This window comes from Ips typographus, linkage group LG3 (genome assembly GCF_016097725.1).
Source record: "Ips typographus isolate SLU linkage group LG3, UJ_Ityp_2.0, whole genome shotgun sequence".
NCBI classification, from domain to species: Eukaryota; Metazoa; Arthropoda; class Insecta; order Coleoptera; family Curculionidae; genus Ips; species Ips typographus.
The window spans coordinates 16,741,287-16,763,469 of NC_138424.1; the positions used below are offsets into that span (position 1 = coordinate 16,741,287).

The 22,183-nt window shown below is 34.9% G+C and overlaps 2 protein-coding genes across 2 annotated transcripts in view; one reads left to right on the forward strand and one right to left on the reverse strand.

The window, feature by feature from the left end:
- Nucleotides 1-22,183, forward strand: part of LOC145726168 (uncharacterized) — an 89,056-nt gene that overhangs the window by 18,738 nt on the left and 48,135 nt on the right. The window lies entirely within an intron of this gene.
- Nucleotides 7,908-9,932, reverse strand: LOC145726072 (uncharacterized). The gene is made up of 2 exons (XM_081975014.1): nucleotides 9,790-9,932; nucleotides 7,908-8,862 (listed from the first exon to the last, which is right to left on the reverse strand). The coding sequence occupies exons 1-2, from the start codon at nucleotides 9,930-9,932 to the stop codon at nucleotides 7,986-7,988; spliced, it is 1,020 nt and encodes a 339-aa protein (XP_081831140.1). The 3' UTR covers nucleotides 7,908-7,985.

The following is a 22,183-nucleotide window of genomic DNA, read 5'->3' on the forward strand; positions in this document are numbered from 1 at the left end:
CGATTTTATAAAAAAAAATAAATTTATGATTACGACTATACAAGGGTGGTCCAGTTTCCAAGGCGGAAACTTTAGGGCGGGATATTTAGGGCATTATACACTATATTCGAGAAAAGCTTTGTTAAGGAAATACAGGGTGTTTAAGTTTGGCTTAAAAAAAACAAATTTATTAGTTGTTGAGAAACGTATGTGGATATTTAAACAATTTTTTGCAGGCGATAAGTGCTAACGAGGAAGCACATTTTGCAATAAAAACACAATTTTTTATTTAGTCAGTGGCGTCCGTACGAACACGTCAATGGATGTTTTTATAGAAAAAAATAAGACGCCACTGCTTTCATAGAACAAAAAATCACTTTCAACCTTCAACACCCTGTATTTTCTTAACAAAGCTTTTCTCGAATATAGTTGTATTGCAAACTCATATTATTTTCTGATTGTCTATCGCGCCCTGAAGTTTCCGCTATGGAAACTGAACCACCATGTAAATGACTAAGAAGTTGGGTAATATCGGCCTTATTTTCTTTCGTATTATAAAATCAATCTAAAAGAGAGTCAAAAAAAAGTATAGTATTCTACTTACATGTGATGGCTATCAGTCATTCGAAGATTTACAATTACAACACTCGCTTTCGGCTCGGGTCGCAACCTTTATCTTCGTGAGTAATTACTATTATTTCGTGCTCTTTGAATAATATGCTATTACAAACATGTCTAATTAATTTTAAAACTTTTTTAGCTTATTATTGACCTCTACGGTTGACGTAGAAAGATTCCATTTTGTCACTAGTACAAAAATAGATTTTTATTATTGTACTAGTAAATAAATAATGTCAATACAGACGTTTACGAACTTATCAACGGCCCTACATTCATGCTAAAAAGAGGGAATCACAGCCAACTACGACCATAACAATTATTGAACAACCGTTATAAACTATGGTGAATAAGTACCCCCTATCGGAGCTAGCGGGTCCTAAACATGCGCCCCCAAAAAATATCATATGAAATTTGGCATGCTTGTTCACTATTTTGAAGTAATCATTTAGTTTTTTCAATTTTTTAAAACAATCATCGCCTTTCACCTTTTCCAATTTTAAAAAAATCTCAACAGGTTCGATTTTTTTTCATTATGCATTCGCTTATAAAAAATGACGGTATGTCAAAAACTATGCAAAATGAAAAGAAATCCACACAAACTTTTCTTAGGAAAACGTATGGGCTATCACATGTAGCCCATCAGAATGCGTTGAAGTTAGAGTTTTTATAGTTATTTAACCAACGAGTGTATTAATGAATGCGATTAATAATCGAAAGGGTTTAACGCGTAAACGATAGTAAACGCGTTAATAATTGAGATTTTTAATCGCTTATTAATATAAGAGTTGGTTACAACAATTTTCCGCCGACTGTAGTATATAATAAATGTTTGTAATCCTAAAAAGTTATTTAATATTAACCTACTAATTGTCAGTTGTATACACGCCACTGACAATGACAACAAAACCTGTATGATAACTGACATTGACAGTTAGCTTTGTCGGAAATGGCGGATGGAGAACTAACCTAACGGTAATTAAAGTACGCCTCTTTCTGTCTGTTTAATACAGTTAAAAAAAGATAGAACTTCTACGAGCGTATCATTAAAGAAAATACATTAAAGTAAAACAATTGAAAAATCATGCATTAATGGGACTCATTAATGAACAATTTTGCTTCCGTTAATGTCCATTAAAAAAACTGTTAATATACGGTCAACGGAAAAATAATTAAGTAGGGAGTTAGGTACATAGGTACTACTTGTTAGAATTTTGTTTTATATCGTTCCCTCAATTAAAGTTATAAAATCGTATATTATAACGATTTAAATATAAATATAATATAAATTAAATCAGTACTTTTCAAAACATTTGCAATATTCCAGACTGGTTAGAAACCTCATATAATATCGGAGTGTACGCAGTACGCATTAAAAGAATCGATCATCCGGTCGATATCGGGACCACATAACATCTCTATTAAAGCAACCTCAACGCCTATCGTACAGATTCCTACTATTTCTACTTCCAAACTCCGCCACATGCAACATGCAGCAGCACGTATTTTTTACAATAGATTGCGCGAACGAACGTAAAAATGTGGTACTCGTAGTTAAATGTATTGTATTAATTCAACCAACGTTTTAATTCCTGGATTTATTGCAATTGTTTATTTTGAACATCGTTTGTATTTTTTAAACGAATGTTTAAAATCATCGAACGCAAAAATTGACTGAATTTTTACAATTGTTTCATTTTAAGCTGTGGTTGAAATCTTTAAAGTAACGTAATAATTAAAGGATCGTTAAATTACCATGATTTTTTACACTCGTTTGTCTGAGGGGAAAGTGAAAGTAACGTTTTAATTCAACAAACGCTAAAATTAAGCATTGTTTTTATTTGGTGGTATTAAATATGTACATGATTTTTAAACTAACGCAGGAATTGGCATTTATTTTCAAACCAACGTTTTAAATTGTATCGCCAAAATTTCTATTGTCTGAACAATACTTTAATTTTTGCATTACCCTTTAAGAGTAAAACGGCGTAATGTGTGTAACTTAAAAGCAATGTTTTAAATGACTAGAATTATTACAATAGTTATTTCGTAGTTGGTTGATTAAAACGTTTGTTTAAAAGAATGGTTCATCTAGTAGAAAATTTCCATAAGCCGTTGTACTCTTTAATGTCTTTCACGCAATCTAACGCCAAATAATGTATTGAAATAATCATGTAACGTAGAAAATAGTGTGGTTTAAAACTATTGATCATTCGAACGATACTTTACGCTTCGACTCATTAAAGAGTAAAACGGCGTTCCATACTACTGAGAAGATTTGTTATTGGAAAAGATCTGTTTTATCCGGTGCTACGGCTACAAAGAAATATATAACCAGTAAAGACTTTTATGGAACGCCGTTTTACTCTTTAATGAGTCGAAGCGTAAAGTATCGTTCGAATGATCAATAGTTTTAAACCACACTATTTTCTACGTTACATGATTATTTCAATACATTATTTGGCGTTAGATTGCGTGAAAGACATTAAAGAGTACAACGGCTTATGGAAATTTTCTACTAGATGAACCATTCTTTTAAACAATCGTTTTAATCAACCAAGTCCGAAATAACTATTGTAATAATTCTAGTCATTTAAAACATTGCTTTTAAGTTACACACATTACGCCGTTTTACTCTTAAAGGGTAATGCAAAAATTAAAGTATTGTTCAGACAATAGAAATTTTGGCGATACAATTTAAAACGTTGGTTTGAAAATAAATGCCAATTCCTGCGTTAGTTTAAAAATCATGTACATATTTAATACCACCAAATAAAAACAATGCTTAATTTTAGCGTTTGTTGAATTAAAACGTTACTTTCACTTTTCCTTCAGACAAACGAGTGTAAAAAATCATGGTAATTTGGCGATCCTTTAATTATTACGTTAGTTTAAATATTTCAACCACAGCTTAAAATGAAACAATTGTAAAAATTCAGTCAATTTTTGCGTTCGATGATTTTAAACATTCGTTTAAAAAATACAAACGACGTTCAAAATAAACAATTGCAATAAATCCAGGAATTAAAACGTTGGTTGAATTAATACAATATATTTAACTACGAGTACCACATTTTTACGTTCGTTCGCGCAATCTATTGCAAAAAATACGTGCTGCTGCACGTTGCATGTGGCGAAGTTTGAAAGTAGAAATAGTAGGAATCTGTACGATAAGCGTTGAGGTTGCTTTAATAGAGATGTTATGTGGTCCCGATATCGACCATATGATCGATTCTTTTAATGCGTACTGCGTACACTACGATATTATACGATGTTTCTAACCAGTCTGGACTATTGCAAATGTTTTGAAAAGTACTGATTTAATTTATATTATATTTATATTTATATCGTTATAATATACGATTTTATAACTTTAATTGAGGGAACGATATAAAACAAAATTCTAACAAGTAGTACCTATGTACAGGGTGGTTGATTGAATTTTGACCACCCCCTTAACTTTCTTAATTTTGATTTTAGCAAAAAACGTTAAATACAAAACCAGTAGATATTTAGGTCTACTTTATTTTTAGATAAAAAGTTATTATACAGGGTGTCCCAAATTTGAGTAATAAACCAAACTTATGTTTTTTTAAATACGATGACCAACTTTTTATCCGATATTTGAATTCTACGTCAAATTCTAGGCCTAATTGATGTAAAATGTCTGTATCGATATTCAACTGTTTCCGCAGCAGCGTCGTTGATTGGTTGAATTTTGACCACCCCCTTAACTTCTTTAATTTTGATTTTAGCAAAAAACGTTAAATACAAAACTAGTAGATATTTAGGTCTACTTTACTCTTAGATAAAGAGTTATTATACAGGGTGTCCCAAATTTAAGTAGCAAACCAAACATGTTTTTTTTAAATACAATGACCAACTTTTTAATCTATATTTTAATTCTACGTCAAATTCTAGGCCTAATTGATGTAAAATGTCTGTATCGATATTCAAATGTTTTCGCAGCAGAGTCCTTGATTGATTGAATTTTAACCACCCCCTTAACTTCCGTATTTTTGATTTTAGTAAAAAAACTAGTTGTAGCAACAGTATTTGGGCTAGTTGTATAGATATTTGGGTCTACTTTTACTCTTAGCTAAACAGTTATTATACAGGGTGTCCCAAATTTTAGTAACTAAATTAACCCTTAATCACATAGTCGAGGAAACATTGTTAAAGTAACAGATGCTGCGGAAACAGTTGAATATCGATACAAACCTTTTACATCAATTCCTAAAATTTGACGTAGAATGCAAATATCGGATAAAAAGTTGGTCATTGTGTTTAAAAAAACATAAGTTTGGTTCGTTACTAAAATTTGGGACACCCTGTATAATAACTGTTTATCTAAGAATAAAGTAGACCTAAATATCTTCTAGTTTTGTATTTAACGTTTTTTGCTAAAATCAAAATTAAAGAAGTTAAGGGGGTGGTCAAAATTCAACCAATCAACGACACTGCTGCGGAAACAGTTGAATATCGATACAGACATTTTACATCAATTAGGCCTAGAATTTGACGTAGAATTCAAATATCGGATAAAAAGTTGGTCATCGTATTTAAAAAAAACATAAGTTTGGTTTATTACTCAAATTTGGGACACCCTGTATAATAACTGTTTATCTAAAAATAAAGTAGACCTAAATATCTACTGGTTTTGTATTTAACCTTTTTTGCTAAAATCAAAATTAAGAAAGTTAAGGGGGTGGTCAAAATTCAATCAATCACCCTGGACCTAACTCCTTACTTAATTATTTTTCCGTTGACCGTATATTAACAGTTTTTTTAATGGACAAAACGGAAGCAAAATTGTTCATTAATGAGTCCCATTAATGCATGATTTTTCAATTGTTTTACCGTTGCTAAATTATGTTTTGAGAGAAATTCAAAGACTTATAATACAGTGTGACCCATTTAGAATGGAAACACCCCTATAAAATTTTAGGTTATTAATCGATTTCAATGATTTTTTTTTGAAATAATTAGGAATGAAATGTCTATTACGGGAGAATATTTTAAATATTTATTTCAGTTTTCAGGTCATATTACGATACTTTTTCTTGATAGAAAATGGAGAATTTTCATTAGCGATTTTTTTATTGAAAAAATTACTACGCCACTGGATCTATAGTGCTTTCAAATAGCTGTGACTAAATTTTGTGTGTAAATTTTTTTTTTTGATTTTTTTTTATATTTTTTTTTTGATTTTTTTTTTTATTTTTTTTTTTTTTTTTTAGAAATTAATCAATTAATAATTAATAATAAACAAGTAAATAGTAACACCATTTCTATGGCAACAGTTGATGCAGGGTGTTCTTTTGTGACCGTTAGCTTAGAGGATTTTTGAATTTTAATTTGTCATAACTTTGTTATTAATGAATGGATTTTCATGAAATTTTGATCACAGCTATTTGAAAGCACTATAGATCCAGTGGCGTAGTAATTTTTTCAATAAAAAAATCGCTAATAAAAATTCTCCATTTTCTATCAAGAAAAAGTATCGTAATATGACCTGAAAACTGAAATAAATATTTAAAATTTTCTCCCGTAATAGACATTTCATTCCTAATTATTTCAAAAAAAAAAATCATTGAAATCGGTTAATAATCTAAAATTTTATAGGGGTGTTTCCATTCTAAATGGGTCACACTGTATACGGGGCCAGAAATAAATCAAGTGTGACATCATTACTATTACGTTGATCCCCTTGTATATACCGATTCTACATCAAAATGCGCAACAAAAAATAATAATAAACAGCGTGTTCGAGCACATTTTGAAAAATTATACCTTGATTTTTAAACGTTTGTGATACCTATCTATAAACAAGCGTAGTGCACTCAGTGCGGCAGTACGCATGCAAACAATCGATCATCCGGTCGATATCGAGACCAGACACATCTCTATTAACACGACCTCACTTTCTCGTTGGACGCATATAGTACAGTTTCCTACTATTTCTACTTCCAAACTCCGCCACATGCAACATGCAGCAGCACGTATTTTTTACAATAGATTGCGCGAACGAACGTAAAAATGTGGTACTCGTAGTTAAATGTATTGTATTAATTCAACCAACGTTTTAATTCCTGGATTTATTGCAATTGTTTATTTTGAACATCGTTTGTATTTTTTAAACGAATGTTTAAAATCATCGAACGCAAAAATTGACTGAATTTTTACAATTGTTTCATTTTAAGCTGTGGTTGAAATATTTAAACTAACGTAATAATTAAAGGATCGCCAAATTTCCATGATTTTTTACACTCGTTTGTCTGAGGGGAAAGTGAAAGTAACGTTTTAATTCAACAAACGCTAAAATTAAGCATTGTTTTTATTTGGTGGTATTAAATATGTACATGTTTTTTAAACTAACGCAGGAATTGACATTTATTTTCAAACCAACGTTTTAAAATGTATCGCCGAAATTTCTATTGTTTGAACAATACATTATTTCTGCGTTACATTAAAGAGCAAAACGGCGTTCCATAGACTTTGGTGCAACCACGACTGTAATTTGTGACGATAGACTTTTAAAATCCTATATTATTGAAGCAAAAAAACTTAAAGTCGAAAATAGCACTATGAGGTACCACCTAAATGAAAATGATCATTCTATTTCTTTACACACATTAAAACTACATTTTCTATCCGAAAATATTGAACATGGTGCGGATAATTTTATTAAATTTTGCAAACGGCAAATGCAAGAAAAAATTATTAGAAATATAGAAAAAAATACCAGAAATCAATCCACGTGTACTTTATGGTCGGAGATGAGGTACGGCCGTGTTACAGCATCAAAAGCATACGATGCCGCGAAATGCGGTACTTTCGACGGAGTATTGGTGGAAAACATTTTGGGTGCTAAGATTTTTCAAACAGAAGCTATGAAACGAGGCTTGTATTTAGAGGAAGCAGTGTTGAATGAACTGGCAAAAAAAACAAGCAAAAAATTTTACAAAGCTGGTCTATTTCTTTCAAGTGATTATCCAATCTTAGGAGCTAGTCCAGACGCTATTAATGAGGAAATGGTTGTTGAAATTAAATGTCCGTTTTCTGATGAAACTATTTCTAATTTTATTGATAGTAATGGAGACATTAAACTGAAGTACTTGTATCAAATTCAGTTGCAGATGCATTTAACAAAGAGATACAAGAGTGTATTCGTAATCGCAAAACCTGATTTTGAGACAAGCAAGGAAATCATATATAAATATTATGAATATGACACTGATTTCGTCATAAAAATGTTAAACGAAATAACAACGTTTTGGTCTCAAGCAGTATTTAATAAAATTTGATAACCTACAGAAAAATTTAATTTTTAAAAGATTGCCGATTGTAATATATAGTTTGGAGTAAAAAAATACAATATTGTAATTTTATTTTATCAAATAGTTTTGCAAATTAATTAAAGCACAAGCTATTAACACAATATAGTCCAAATACTTAATTAGGCTTCTATGGACTTGAGCATGAGGTTGAAGAATTGCATATTCCCTTATTCTTGAAATTACTCTTTCAATGTGTATTCTTAAACTCGCAATTCTTTTAGCTTCTTTTACTTTTTGCTTAGAACTTTTTACAGTTGATGACACAGACGGAGGCCTAACCAAAACGTTATTTCCAGCTGCTAAAAATTCGTCTATATGTTTAAATCCACGATCAGCCATTATATGGGCGCCATTTTCCAAGTTTTTTAAAAATCCTGACTCTTCTACTATCTTTTTGTCTGTAATTCTTCCTCCAAATCCATCCGATACATAAGAAATTAGCCCATCAGGAGTACAACTTATCAAATATTTCATAGTGTTGCATTTTTTGTATTCTGACCATGAAAAAGATTGCAATACAGGATTTTGTGGTTTTTGGATAGCTATTTCAAAGCAGTCTATTATACACTGAACATTTTTATATCTCATTCGAAATGGTATTGGTAGACATTTTTGAATTTCGGATAATGACCTCCACTGAATAAACGGTTTAAGGTAGGTAACTAATTTTGGCAAAGATTTTTTAATTATTGCACATACAGTTGAAGCAGACAAACAGAAATCATCTGCTAATATTTTATAAGGAAGATTGAGTCTAATTTTTTTCAGAGTAACGTAAAGTTCAATTTTTGTAAGTTGGCACATTGTAGAGATCTGGTCAATTATAAACATTGATTCAATGGGCACTCCAATATATAGTTTTGGATTTTTTTCAATCACATAAATTGTTCGCTGCTTTACATTTTCCTTAAAATTCCAAGTGTCACTGTTTATACGCTCAACATCACTATGACTACTTATACTTATTTTGAACGACGCAGAAGATCTAGAAGAACTTTTAGACGAATTGCTTATGTCTAGTTTGTCTGGCATTTGTAATTTAGGTTATTTTGGCTTCTTCAGTATACTACATTGGATCGCTTTGGAAGTGGTTTTTACTTTTAAGTTAACTTGGGTAAGCTTGTCAGCTTTAGCAACACGGCAAAATTCACTTTCTTCAGAATGTTCTTGAATATCTGTAGCAGTAATTTTTTCAGAGCAAACTCTTTTTGCACTTGTTGAAGGTTCAAGTTCTCGAAGACGTTCCCTTTTTAAAAATGCATTTCTGGGAGCTTGGCTATGCATAGATTTTCTTTGCTTTTGACAGTCAAATATATGTGGGATTACTCCAGGTTTTAGTTTTACTGCAACATTTTTCATTAATTTAAAATACATGTAGTTTTCCATATCTTCTTCTAACTAAAAACAATAAAACATTGATTAGATAGGTACCTACTGAAGTTCTAGAGAGTCCAAAAAACTTACATAATGTCAAAATTTTATTGCTAAAAGCTAAAACGCTCTTATTTAAAATAAACGTGTTTTTTTGCTTGTATTAAACGACACACAAATACCTCTTAAATCATTGAAAAAAAATCTTACGTTAAAATGATCTTCACAACAATATTTTCTTGATTTGCTAGACAAAAAGTCTGTCCTCCTCATAGACTGTTGCCATAGTTTTCGTGCCTTCTCATCTTTGGGTAAAGTTATAAAAACTTTATCCGGTGCAGTAAGGGAAGTGTTTTTACACTCCGGCACAACACAGTACTTATAATTATTATTTCTTTTTTTTTCATCCATTATCAAATTTCAGTAAAAATACAGGAATATACTTTGGTTTGAGAAGTAAAACAAACACGTCAAACAGTACAAACAATCAAACAAATTCCTGTTGAAACTAGAAATGCGCACGGCCAAGGCGACGCGACCTCCGGGTCCGAGCTTGGCTTGGTGGATCGGGGCCGATGACGTCACGTCTGACACGATCGCTTGCAGCACAGCGCGGGCTTTCATGATTTTTTTAACAAGTAAAATAGCATCAGAAATTTCTAAAATTTTGCATACACTCTTAAAACAGTGTGGTCTTTCAGAATCCATAATAAAAAAAAATTGAGAAATGAGCCTATTTGAATTGTTGGTATTGTCCTACAGGTAGAAGCAACACTCACCTCGAAACAGGGCAATGTGATTGTTCGGCGATTGCAGTGCAACCGTTTTCTTACATAAACTCGGTGCGAATCACGAAAACTAAAGTTTTTGGGCACTTTAAAAGTTTACATCCCACTAAAAGTTGTTTTGATTCCGGCTCGAAAGTTGGGCGCCAGTGTGGCGAGGCAGTGGAGAGCTGGGGGTCGCTTAGGGGTGCGGAATCGTTCGTAGAGGGTTACTCACTTAGAAAAGCTCAAAAACTGAGGGCTGAACATAAAGTAACATTTATTGTAGCCATAAGTTAACACAAGATATCTAGTCTGAACTACTTACTTTACTTTTTCGTGTCCGAGTCCATACTACAATTTGTCAGCCCAGTATCGGGCTACGTCCAGAGCATTATCTTTAGCAAGCCATAAATCTTCGAGGGAACAGGAGCTTGGGCAGTTCCTGCAAACCAGGAGATGTTCCATAGTCTGTGTCACCCCACAGTCGCATCTGACATCCTGTTCGTTAATAATTCCCCATTTTGCGTGGTTCGTCTTTACAGGGGCAACTCCGGTTCTGAGACGGTTGAGGGATTTCCAGCTCTTCCAGTCCAGCCTGGAGCCTGCTGAGGGTTCTTGTTTTAAGGGGAAGGCTTCTGGTGGGTCTATCGGTACTGTATTCAGGAAGCCTCTACGTAATTTCAACCGCCTCACCGGCTCGGGTGCTTCATAGAGAGGGTGACGGCTATCAAATGTTTGCCTAAATCTTTCGGTGTGTTCGATGGCTAGTCGTCGGGTTGTTGGTGGTTCGCACCCTGCAGCTTTATAGAGCTCATCCAGCGGGGTGGCCCTCATGCACCCAGTCATAAGCCTGCATGTCTCGTTAACAGCAGCATTGATAGATTTGACATGCACAGACCTATTCCACACCGGGCAAGCATACTCCGCTGTGGAGAAACACAGTGCTTCAGCCGTTGCTCTGATCACAGGGGGGTGAGCTCCCCATTTACTTCCCGTTAATTTCTTGAGGAGCTGGTTCCTAGACGATACCTTTTGTCGGGTCTTATGACAGTGGAACTTATACGTGAGGGATCGGTCCAGAGTTACTCCCAGATATTTCGGTTGGGGTGTGTGTTCTATAGTAAAACCGTCCCATTGGATCTGTAATTTTCTTCCGGCGGCCTTGGTGTTCAGGTGGAAGGCGCATGCTTGGGTTTTCGACGGATTGGGTTTCAGAGAGTTTGCTTTATAGTAGGCTGACATCCGTAATAGGGCATTTTGTAATATCTCTTCAATAACCGGAAAGTTTTTTCCTTGGGCTGCGATGGCCAAGTCATCGGCGTAGAGGAAGTGCTCAGTATCACCAGGTGTGGGTTGGTCATTGGTGTATATGTTAAACAATATTGGGGAAAGAACACTACCCTGGGGAAGACCGTTTTTTTGTGTCCGCCATCTGCTCTTCTTGCCTTCTAGGCTTACATAGTACCTCCTATTTTGTAGTAAAGATTCGATTACTCTAGTTAACTCGTAATCCTTGGTGGTATTGTATATCTTGGAGAAGAGGGCCCTTTGGTTCACGGTGTCATAGGCCGCTGATAGGTCCACAAAAACTACTCCGGTTATATTCCTCTCCTCAAAGCCCCTCTCAATGTGTTCAGTCAAAGCTAGAACCTGCCCCGTGCATGACCTTCCTGGACGGAACCCTCCCTGTTGTGGAATCAGTCTTTGGTCAACACAGTTCTGAATTTTGTTGAGTATTAGCCGTTCATAGAGTTTGTATAAGTGGCACAGGAGAGAGATAGGTCTATAGCTACTGGCGAGGCTTGGGTCTTTGCCAGGTTTTAATAGTGCGATGACTTTTGATTTTCTCCAGGACTTGGGAATTTGTTTCGTTGAATAGCACCTATTAACTAATTGTAGGATCCACCGCTTTGTTTTATCTCCAAAATGTTTAATCTGCTCTACGCACATGTCATCCACCCCTGCCGCCTTCCCATTTTTCAGACTGTGAATGGCCTCATTAAGGTCCTTAATTGTGAAAGGTGCATTAATAGTTAAAGCTTCACCTTCCAGGTTTCTGTGGATTTTACATGCTCTAGGTTTTGTATCGGTTTTTCCATTTATGAGCAGCTGGTGGGCAATCTGATGGGGCGTGACGTTACTGGGTTGTTTCGATTCCATAGGGTCCCCGTTAAGTTTTTTCAACAGGTTCCACGCGATCTTACTACTATGGGTCATATTCAGTTTTTCGATTGTCTCAACCCATTTTTCTTGTCGTGCATGACTAAGCTCTCTGAGAAGCAGGTTACCTGATTCCACTGTTTGATCGCTAAAAGGGTCTTTCTCGTACGAATTTGTGTATTGATCCAGAAGTTTTTTCGATTCGGTGGTTAGACCTGGGATGTATTGTTGTCGACATCCTCTTGGTATTGCCTTTCTGGAAACGTATTTAACTTTTTCGACGAAGCACTCGTAACTTTCGGGGGCAGGTTCCATTCCATCCACTGCCTCATCCAAAATTCCGGCAAAATCAGACCAGTTTGCCTTTCGGAAGTTAAAACGTCTTCTGTAAGGGATCGTTTGCAATCTTATGTCTGCATAGATGTTCAGACCAACCGGTCTATGTTGTGTTTTTGGCAGGGGATTATATACCATCTTGATGCATCTAGCCTCAAGGTTAGTGCTAGTGAAGCAAATATCTGGATTTGTGCCTCGTTTCCAAATTTTACTGTGAAATGATGGTGGCAGTTTTGGGTCATATGGATGAGAGAAAAGCTATTAGCATCTGCCCATTCTTCCACGAGGCTACCGTCGGTGTTGGTCTCTCCGTATCCCCATGCGGTGCTATGGCTATTGAAATCACCCAGAACGAAACAGTTCTCTCGATTCCCAAAATTGGATGGTACGTCAAAGACGAACTCCTGACCGGGCGGCTTGTATACGGACGTTACGGTACATTGTCCAATTTCCACTGAAAGAATCTCTATGTTATTCACGTTTGTTGAGCTCACAGAAGTTATGTTCTGATCAGGTTTCACAAAGATTGCGCTGCCGTAATTTATACCAGGTGTCCAAGAGCACCCTGGACATAGGAGATTAACATGGGAAAACGGTTTTGATTTTTTTGCGCCTGTACGGTTGATTTGATTGAAAAATCGTAATAATGAAAGTTGTAGTACCTATCACGGACTAGTTTTCTGTATTTTTTTCGGCTCTCTAACTTGAGCCCTTTCGACGTAAAACACGAACAAAAATGAGAAAATTTAAACTTTTGGCCTGCACTGTATAGGCGGTTGTCGGGCAACGGGTAAACAAGTCATTGTTGCTGGTCCGGTTGCTCGACAACCGCTTATACAGTGCTGGTAAAAAGTTAAAATTTTCGCATTTTTGTTCGTGTTTTACGACGAAGGGGCTCAAGTAACAGATCTGAAAAAAATACAGAAAACTAGTCCGTGATAGGTACTACAACTTTCATTAATACGATTTTTCAATCAAATCAACCGTACAGGCGCAAAAAAATCAAAACCGTTTTCCCATGTTAATCTCCTATGTCCAGGGTGCTCTTGGACACCTGGTATGTGGCACCTCAATAGCAAGCTGAACTAATCTAAATTCTTCAACCTAACCTAAGTCTTCTCTCTCTCTCTTCTCTTTGTTTTCTTGGCGGTCGGCCTCTTCTACCGGCAACCAAAATAATAGAGATGTGGGAATTATTTTCGTTACAGTAGGCACGTTTTTATTTCCATCTGTTGTTACACCGGTTAACCTGATGGCACCAAAAGCGTTCGTAAATAATTTCCGATAGATATGATGGATTCTTTTTTGCGTTCGTATTTTCATCCGTTGAACTAACGTTCAACCAGTGATGTAAACCGGGCGCAACCGGACTTTGAAGTCGGTGGAACGAAATGACATTTGTTGGTGGATTGAATTTGTAATTTATTGGTTATGTTATGTTTGGTTTTTATTTTGTTAATAAGAAAATTAAACTCGAAAAACATGGAAGGAAAGATTGTTGTATCATTGAAGCATGAAGGAGTCGAAATACAGACTTTTCTTAGTCCAGAAGAAATTGAAGAAATTGCGATTTAAAATCATCTACCTAATGAGTACCTATAAACAACAAAACAACATTCCCTATGTATTCATCTATTTTATGGTGCTTCTCTCTAGATGCAATCAATAACAGCTCATCTAAAGAATAATTTGAATCTGAAATATTTGAATCGTTTCTTAGTGTTGCCATTACTACAGCAACGTGTTCTATTTTTTCTGTTAAAATTTTCGGTTTTTTCTCAAACAAAACAAAACAATGTTTAGGTTTAGGCACGGGTTTAGTTAATTTAGGTTAAAAATACAAATTTTTGAGGTTATGGAAGATGGTGGTTTTCAAGGGCGATTGTTATTTCAACGGTATTTTGATGCCATCACATCTATTGACAATCAATTGACAGATCATCAGAGTAGCACCGGACTTCCATCTGATTCACCACAGCATAAAATTATGTTGAAATTAAAAACGCCCCTAGTATGACCTTAAAAGCTGCACCGGGCCCAAGGACGGTAAACAGTAAAGGATTGCTCGATCGGCCGATTTTGTTTCCCGGCGGCGAATGAATTCTGACGTCACAGTGGGTCTTCGGGCGCACAATACGCTAAATATTCGCCCGAGACGCTATGTACGAGATTGTCAAGGGTGCCTGTGATTTCGGTTTACGGTGTCGCGTATACAACTGACAATTAGTTTTTTTTTTATTTTTGAGGATTATCAATGAACAAAAAAAATGTAAACATAGCAGGAAGGAGCAATAGCAAACAAAGTGGGTGACAGAAACAAGGGGGAGGGGGGAATAATATGGCGGCCGTCAATACTTGTTAATCTTGTCCACTGTACAACTTAATTTAAATTTGCAAAACTCAACTGTTAAAGAACCACAAACAAACAAAACAAACTAACACTATACTACAACAAATACAAACAACAAATTTTAACCCTGTCCGACCGTACCCCAAGTCTCTACTCAACCCCCGGCAATAGTCATTCTCGTTTGGGTTCATGAGGATTTTGAGATCGCACTAGGGTGAGGGTAGTCATGGGCGGGAAGTAATAATTTCGGACAGGAGTGCTCGTATAATTTAGATCAAACTTCCTTACAGGTAAGTCGTTAGATCTTACAATTATACTTCGCACTCCTGTCCCTCAATTATTACACACGTAGATATTTAGAGATTTGCACACTGCGATCTTGAAAATCCGGGTAAAGCAGTCAATAAAGCTTAGTTTACATACAAATTATATTGACAAATGTAAACAGGTAAAAAAGGAAGACTTATTAACCTCTGGTTCAATCCGCAACCGAGGTCTTATTATAAATCAACATAAATATTGTTAACAACAGATAAAACAAAATATTAATTATAACAAATAAAATGAACTACATTTAATAATAATAATAAACCGAAAGCCTTTCCATACCTCAATCTTCAAATCACGTTTGAAGCCTGAAGTATGGCTTTATAAAAACCATCTTTCGGCTCAGCTAGTGGTCTGTTGTAGAACTTTGAAAACGTCTCTGATTTTTCAGTCCAACCTGCCCGTTTCCGTATCTCGTCTACCTGCATCCCCCCTCTGAGAGCAGCGGAAGTTGCTGCATGTCGAGTGCTGTGGCTGGTATAAATACTGGTGTTTATACCACTTCGATAAAGAGTAGATTTAATCCATCTACTAACGGATTGTCGAGTAGCCGCATGAAATGGTTTTTTAAACGTTAATAAAAGTTGGCTTTCTCCTGGTGGTCGAAAACTAGATGTTTTTTCGATGTAGTACTGTAAAGTTCTTGCTAAGCATAAATTGTGGTTTTCATGGAAGAACGGAATTATCAGCAAAGGTTGTGAATTACCCAATTTTGTTGTTTTGATTTTGTCTGGTACTAAAATTTCTAGTCGATCTTCAAATGTTTTGATATTGTGAATTGAAATTTTTGCTAGTGTTTGCACGCGATGAGCAGACACTAGTGCCAGTAATGTAACTGCCTTAGAAGTTAGATCCTTGAGTGACAAAGTTTCTAGTGGATGTAGCGCTTCTAGAAACTTCAGAACTGGGTGAGGATCCCAGGTAAACTCATATTTTGCCTTTGGCGGAGATTTGTTAAATACACCCTTCATGTATCTCTTAAACAAATGTTGTTCTTGAGGTGTTATGTCAAAAACTAAACTGAAGGCTGCTTTGTGGCAGTTTACTGCTGAATATGACTTTCCCTTGCTGGCTTCAATATTTAAGAATTTTATCACTTCGGCTATGTCATAAGTAAAGGGGTCTAAGTGGGACATGGTGCAAAATTCCCACCACTTCTTGTATGTGACACCATATTGCTTAATGGTTTGCAAAGACACAGATTTTAATAAAATGTCTAATGCGTCTGAAGGGTAGCGTCGTAGAAACGCTGTCCTGACAAAAGTCCTGCTACCAGGGAAAGGCTCTGCCACTGTGGGTGCGGGTTTCTGAAAGGAGATATCAACATATTCGCATCAGGAGGAAACGCGTGAGGCTCCTTCAGCAGTAGTTTCCTAAACACTGGATACCAGGGTTGGCTTGGCCAATATGGAACTATCAAAATTCCAGTGCCCTTGTCTGTAATAACTTTGTCCAGTACTTTAGTAACAAGACAAAAAGGTGGGAAAGCGTAAAAGAAAACCTGTGTCCATGATATAGTGAAGGAATCTACTGCTGCTGAGCCTGGGTCTGGTTTCCAAGATATATACAAAATGACAATTCATATTCCGTATCAATGTTTGAATATCTGGATGCCGAATCCGCTTGACTATTCTCAAGAGTGTTTATATAAGATGCGTGTATTAAAATTTTCTTCTTTTCACAAAATTTCCACATTCTTCGAGCTAAATCGTTTAGCAATGGCACCTTTGTTCCCCCCATGTGGTTAATGTATGCAATTGCTGTAGTGTTGTCTATCCTTAATAATATGCTGCAATTTGAAAGGTGTTTTGAAAAAGATCTCAAACCGTAAAAGGCAGCTAAAAGTTCAAGGTAATTTATGTGTGTGGACTGTTGAGTGTGCTTCCAAAAACCATTAATTTTTTGCGAGTTACAATATGCTCCCCAGCCTGATCGGCTGGCGTCCGTATAGATTGTAACTATACAGGGTGGCGCAATAGTGTGACAAAGTGTCATATTGTTGTTGGTTTTGATTTTTCTAAAAAAACCTTTATGTAAAAGTAATCATTCAACATAAAAATACTTTCGACTATACAGGGTGTTGCGAAAATGAGGATCAAAAATGTTTTTTGTTTTTTTTAATAAAACACCCTGTATATTTTTGCATGTTTGGATTCTTTGTAAAATTCTACATCCGAATCAGTTTTCATCATTGCATAAAATGGCGGCGTTGCCAACTTGTTTAAGAAAACAATAAAATTAGGGGCAAAACATTAATCTTTGTTATCGGCAATAATTGTCTAATGACTCGTAATAAAGTAATGAAAATTGGCCTAAAGGAAGTCAAAACTGTAAGTAAAAGCTCAAATAGGCATAGAAAACATTGCGCCATACAAGGTGTTTTAAACAGAGCGTCCAAATTAGGAAATTTGAAAATCGGTTAATTCGATTTTTTTAAATGGAACACCCTGTATTTAAGGGTTGCATATTATTCTCCTGTCAATTCTCTTTAATTTTCATTAAGATGTCTCTATACCTATCTTCACTTGTTTGAGCGCTTTTTTAATTTTACTAAATTATTGCCCAAAAAACGCGTAAAAATAAATTTAAATATTACTTTCGAAGTTGGCCATGATCACGTTACATGATTTATCACGTTACAAAATGTGGCATAAAGACGAGCTAACATACTTACGTATTTATTCATTATGACAAATTATTTGCAAATAATTAATTTAAATTATTGATCTTTAAAAAATATGGTAAATTAAATTGTATTTAAAATTTTTGAATATGACACTATGCATTTAGTTATCCTAAAGTGTTGAGAATTTACTTTTGGTCAATTTAAAAAGTAAAGGGTCATTACTCATTTCTTTTAGATTTGGCTTGTGTGCAATATTGCAAAATAAAATATGCTAGGTCTATTGAAAATTTTTAATTTATTAAAATACTGTGTTGAATTTCACTTAATTAAATGTTCAAAGTGTCTGCCATTTTCACGAATGCAAAGTTCAAGACGTTTCTCAAAAGAACGATTTAAATTACGACACATTTCAACAGTTATACTGCGAAAACAATTTTGTATTCGTATCTTCATATCTTCTCTTGTTGTCGGTGATATTCTGTATACTTGATCTTTAACAAATCCCCATACAGAAAAGTCCATTTTTGTCAAATCTGGCGACCTAGGTGGCCAAGCGATAGGACCTCCTCTTCCAATCCAACAATCGCGGTATGTATTATTTAAGAAATTGATGATCGGCCTCGTATGATGTACTGGTGCTCCATCATGGAGAAACCACATTTCCTGTGGAATCTCAATTGCTCTTTCAGCAAACAGTCCAGGCAGGTAATTCTGCAAAAAATCCAGATACACTTCTCCGGTTACTCTTTGCTCAAAAAAGTAAGGACCGATTACATTATCGCCGATAACTCCACCCCAAACATTTAAAGACCATCGGTTTTGAGTACTATATCTAACAAAATGTGGATTTTCTGTGGCATAATAGTGAAAGTTATGCCTATTAACACTGCCATTTCGGTGAAAAGTAGCTTCATCTCCAAACAATATTAAATGAACAAAATTTCTTAATACTCGAATTTTGTTTTGAGCCCACACACAAAACTCCAGCCTACTCTGGTAGTCGTCAACATGTAACTCTTGTTGTAGTTGTATGTGATAAGGATGCATTTTACTATCTTTCAAAATGCGCTGTACGCTTCTTCGATCAACATCAACCTGCTGCGATAGCTGCCTTTGACCAATATGCGGGTTTTCAATCACTGTTAAGAGAACATTTATTTCATTTTCATCGGTTCTTGATCGTTTCTGTCTCTTAATTTTAGTGTATGACACACTTCCAGTCCTCTCAAAACGTTCCATTAGTTTTTCAAATGCTCTTTTTTCTGGTTGCCTTCTATCGGTATATCGCTCCTGATACAATCTTTTAGCCAATAATGCATTTTTGTCACTAGCACCCAACACGAAAATCAGGTCAACCATCTCTGATTTTGAAAAAATCATATTTAATTTTCATAAATAAAACTTAGTTATTTATTAATTGCAAACAATTAAGTAGGTACCCATCAACAATAAAATTGACAGCGAAATCGATAATAAGTTTGACATTCATTATGTCAGTGAGTTTCATGGCAAACTAGAAAATGGAAGCAATATCGCTACGACGACCATGGCCTACTTCGAAAATAATTGCATTAATTTATTTATTCTTATGCGTTTTTAGACGATAATTCAGAAAAATTAAAATAGCGCCAAAACAAGTAAAGATAGGTATAGAGACATCTTAATGAAACTTAAAGAGAATTAACAGAAGAATAATATGCAACCCTTAAATATAGGGTGTTCCATTTAAAAAAATCGAATTAACCGATTTTCAAATTTCCTAATTTCGACGCTCTGTACAAAACACCTTGTATGGCGCAATGTTTTCTATGCCTATTTGAGCTTTTACTTACAGTTTTGACTTCCTTTAGGCCAATTTTCATTACTTTATTACGAGTCATTAGACAATTATTGCCGATAACAAAGATTAATGTTTTGCCCCTAATTTTATTGTTTTGTTAAACAAGTTGGCAACGCCGCCATTTTGTGCAAATTCTGATGGAGAATTTTACAAGGAATCGAAATATGCAAAAATATACAGGGTGTTTTATTAAAAAAAACAAAAAACATTTTTGATCCTCACTTACGCAACACCCTGTATAGTCGAAAGTATTTTTATGTTGTAGACCAAATGATTCTGATCAACTTTTACATAATGATTTTTTTATAAAAATCAAAACCAACAACAATATGGGACTTTGTCACACTATTGCGCCACCCTGTATAAATATTTGCCTTAATAAAAGCTTTAGCTTCTTGCAAATTTGACTTCCACCAGATGAGGTCTGACTTTGCAGCATTTGAAAGTACTACTTTTCCTTTAAAACTATGAAATTTTCTAAGACCCGCAGTCTTAAGTAGTTCTAAGCGTTTTATGTAAAGCCAGCCGTATTGAACTGCAGGGCATGCTGCCACTAAACACCCGATAAGCTGGGCTAATTGTTCAATTGTGCAGGCTTCTGCTGACTCTATTTCTGCAATTTTGTTTAAAATAAAATATTTTTTAGTCGACGGTAATGATAAATGCATCGTGTTTGTGTTGTATTGAAAACCTAAATAAGTGCGAACTGTATTGGGAATTAATTTACTTTTCTTCATATTAATGAGAAAACCCAGCGACTCTAAGAGATTTAATGTGAGTTATTATTATCTCTATTAGTATCTCTGTGGCAATGAGCAGCAGAATCAGAGATTATTAGAAAATCGTCTATGTATAAAACACACGTGATTCCTTTCGTCCGTAACCAAGTAATTACTGGCTTCATTAGTTTTGTAAATGTAAACGGAGCAATATTTAGCCCAAAAAGGTAAGACGTTAAACTGAAATAGTGTGTTTTCAAATTTAAATTTTAGGTATTTTCTTTGAAAAGGAGCAATCTTTAAAAGAAAATAAGCGTCCTTTAGGTCTAATGTTGTCATGTAACAGTTATTGTACAGCAACTTTAATACCGTCCTGTAATCTTCCATTTTGAAGTGAGGCGCCTCAATGTGGATATTAAGATCTTTTAAATTGAGTATAAACCGGTAAGATTTGTCTGGTTTTAATCTGAGGAAATAAGGAGAAAGAAATTCGCCTTCCTCGTGCTCACTTATAGACACAGCTCCAATATTCATAAGATTATTAATGCAACTTTTATAATGAGAGAATTGTGCAGCTGGAACCTGTACAAGAGGGGGGACATCTTGTTGTGGAATATTCCGGAATGTTACCGGAGACATGTTAGCAACGATTCTCGGCAACGAAATCGGCAGTTCATTTTTTCACCAGTGGTCGCGCGTATTTACTTTACGCTTTCTACCGTTTGTCTGCTCTTGCTATAACTACTGTAGAAATATAAAATCCAGTTAAATAATTAAAAATTTATTATAGTAATTACTAAGTAATTATTGTGCATCATTCTAGGATTAAGTGTTAATGAAATGGGAAATGGTAAGAAAAATAAACCAAGTATTTTGTTTAAACATTTTTTAAGGGTTGAACATCGACCGTTGCTGGGGGTTTTTTTCACTAAATCGACTAGGGGTAGATATAGGAATATTATCCTGTCAAAAACTTAGAAAGGCCGGGTACTTTAAGGAAGTGAGGGTTAATTAAATGCAAGGTGGTGGAAAAAGTAGAAACATTTTACAATTTAAATTGTTTTTAAGGGTTGAAAATGGACCGTTGCTGGGGGTTTTTTTCACTAAATCGACTAAGGGTAGATACAGGAATAATATCCTGTCAAAAACTCAGAAAGGCCGGGTACTTTAAGGGAGTGAGGGTTAATGAAATGGGAAATATTAAGAAAAATAAACCAAGTATTTTATTTAAACATTTTTTAAGGGTTGAAAATGGACCGTTGCTGGGGTTTTTTTTTCACTAAATCGACTAAGGGTAGATATAGGAATATTATCCTGTCAAAAACTCAGAAAGGCCGGGTATTTTAAGGGAGTGAGGGTTAATTAAAACTTTGTTTAAACATTTTTTATGTTCAAGGTTTGTTTAAACATTTTTTACTTTAAGGGAGTGAGGGTTAATTAAATGAGAGGTGGTGGAAAAAGTAGAAACACTTTACAATTTAAATTGTTTTTAAGGGTTGAAAATCGACCGTTGCTGGATGTTTTTTTCGCTAAATCGACTTAGCAGTTCATTCAGACATTTTCAGTAATTGTAGGTTATGGTTGTTGACTCATTTGCCATATCAATCATTATTGTATTTGTAATACCACTTTTAAGGGTATCTAGATCCTTTATTTAATTTTGTTAACTATGACAACACTGCAGACATTTCGTATTTCAAGAAAATTTGACTTCTTTATATCAAAGGAGCGCCGACAATGATTATGGAAC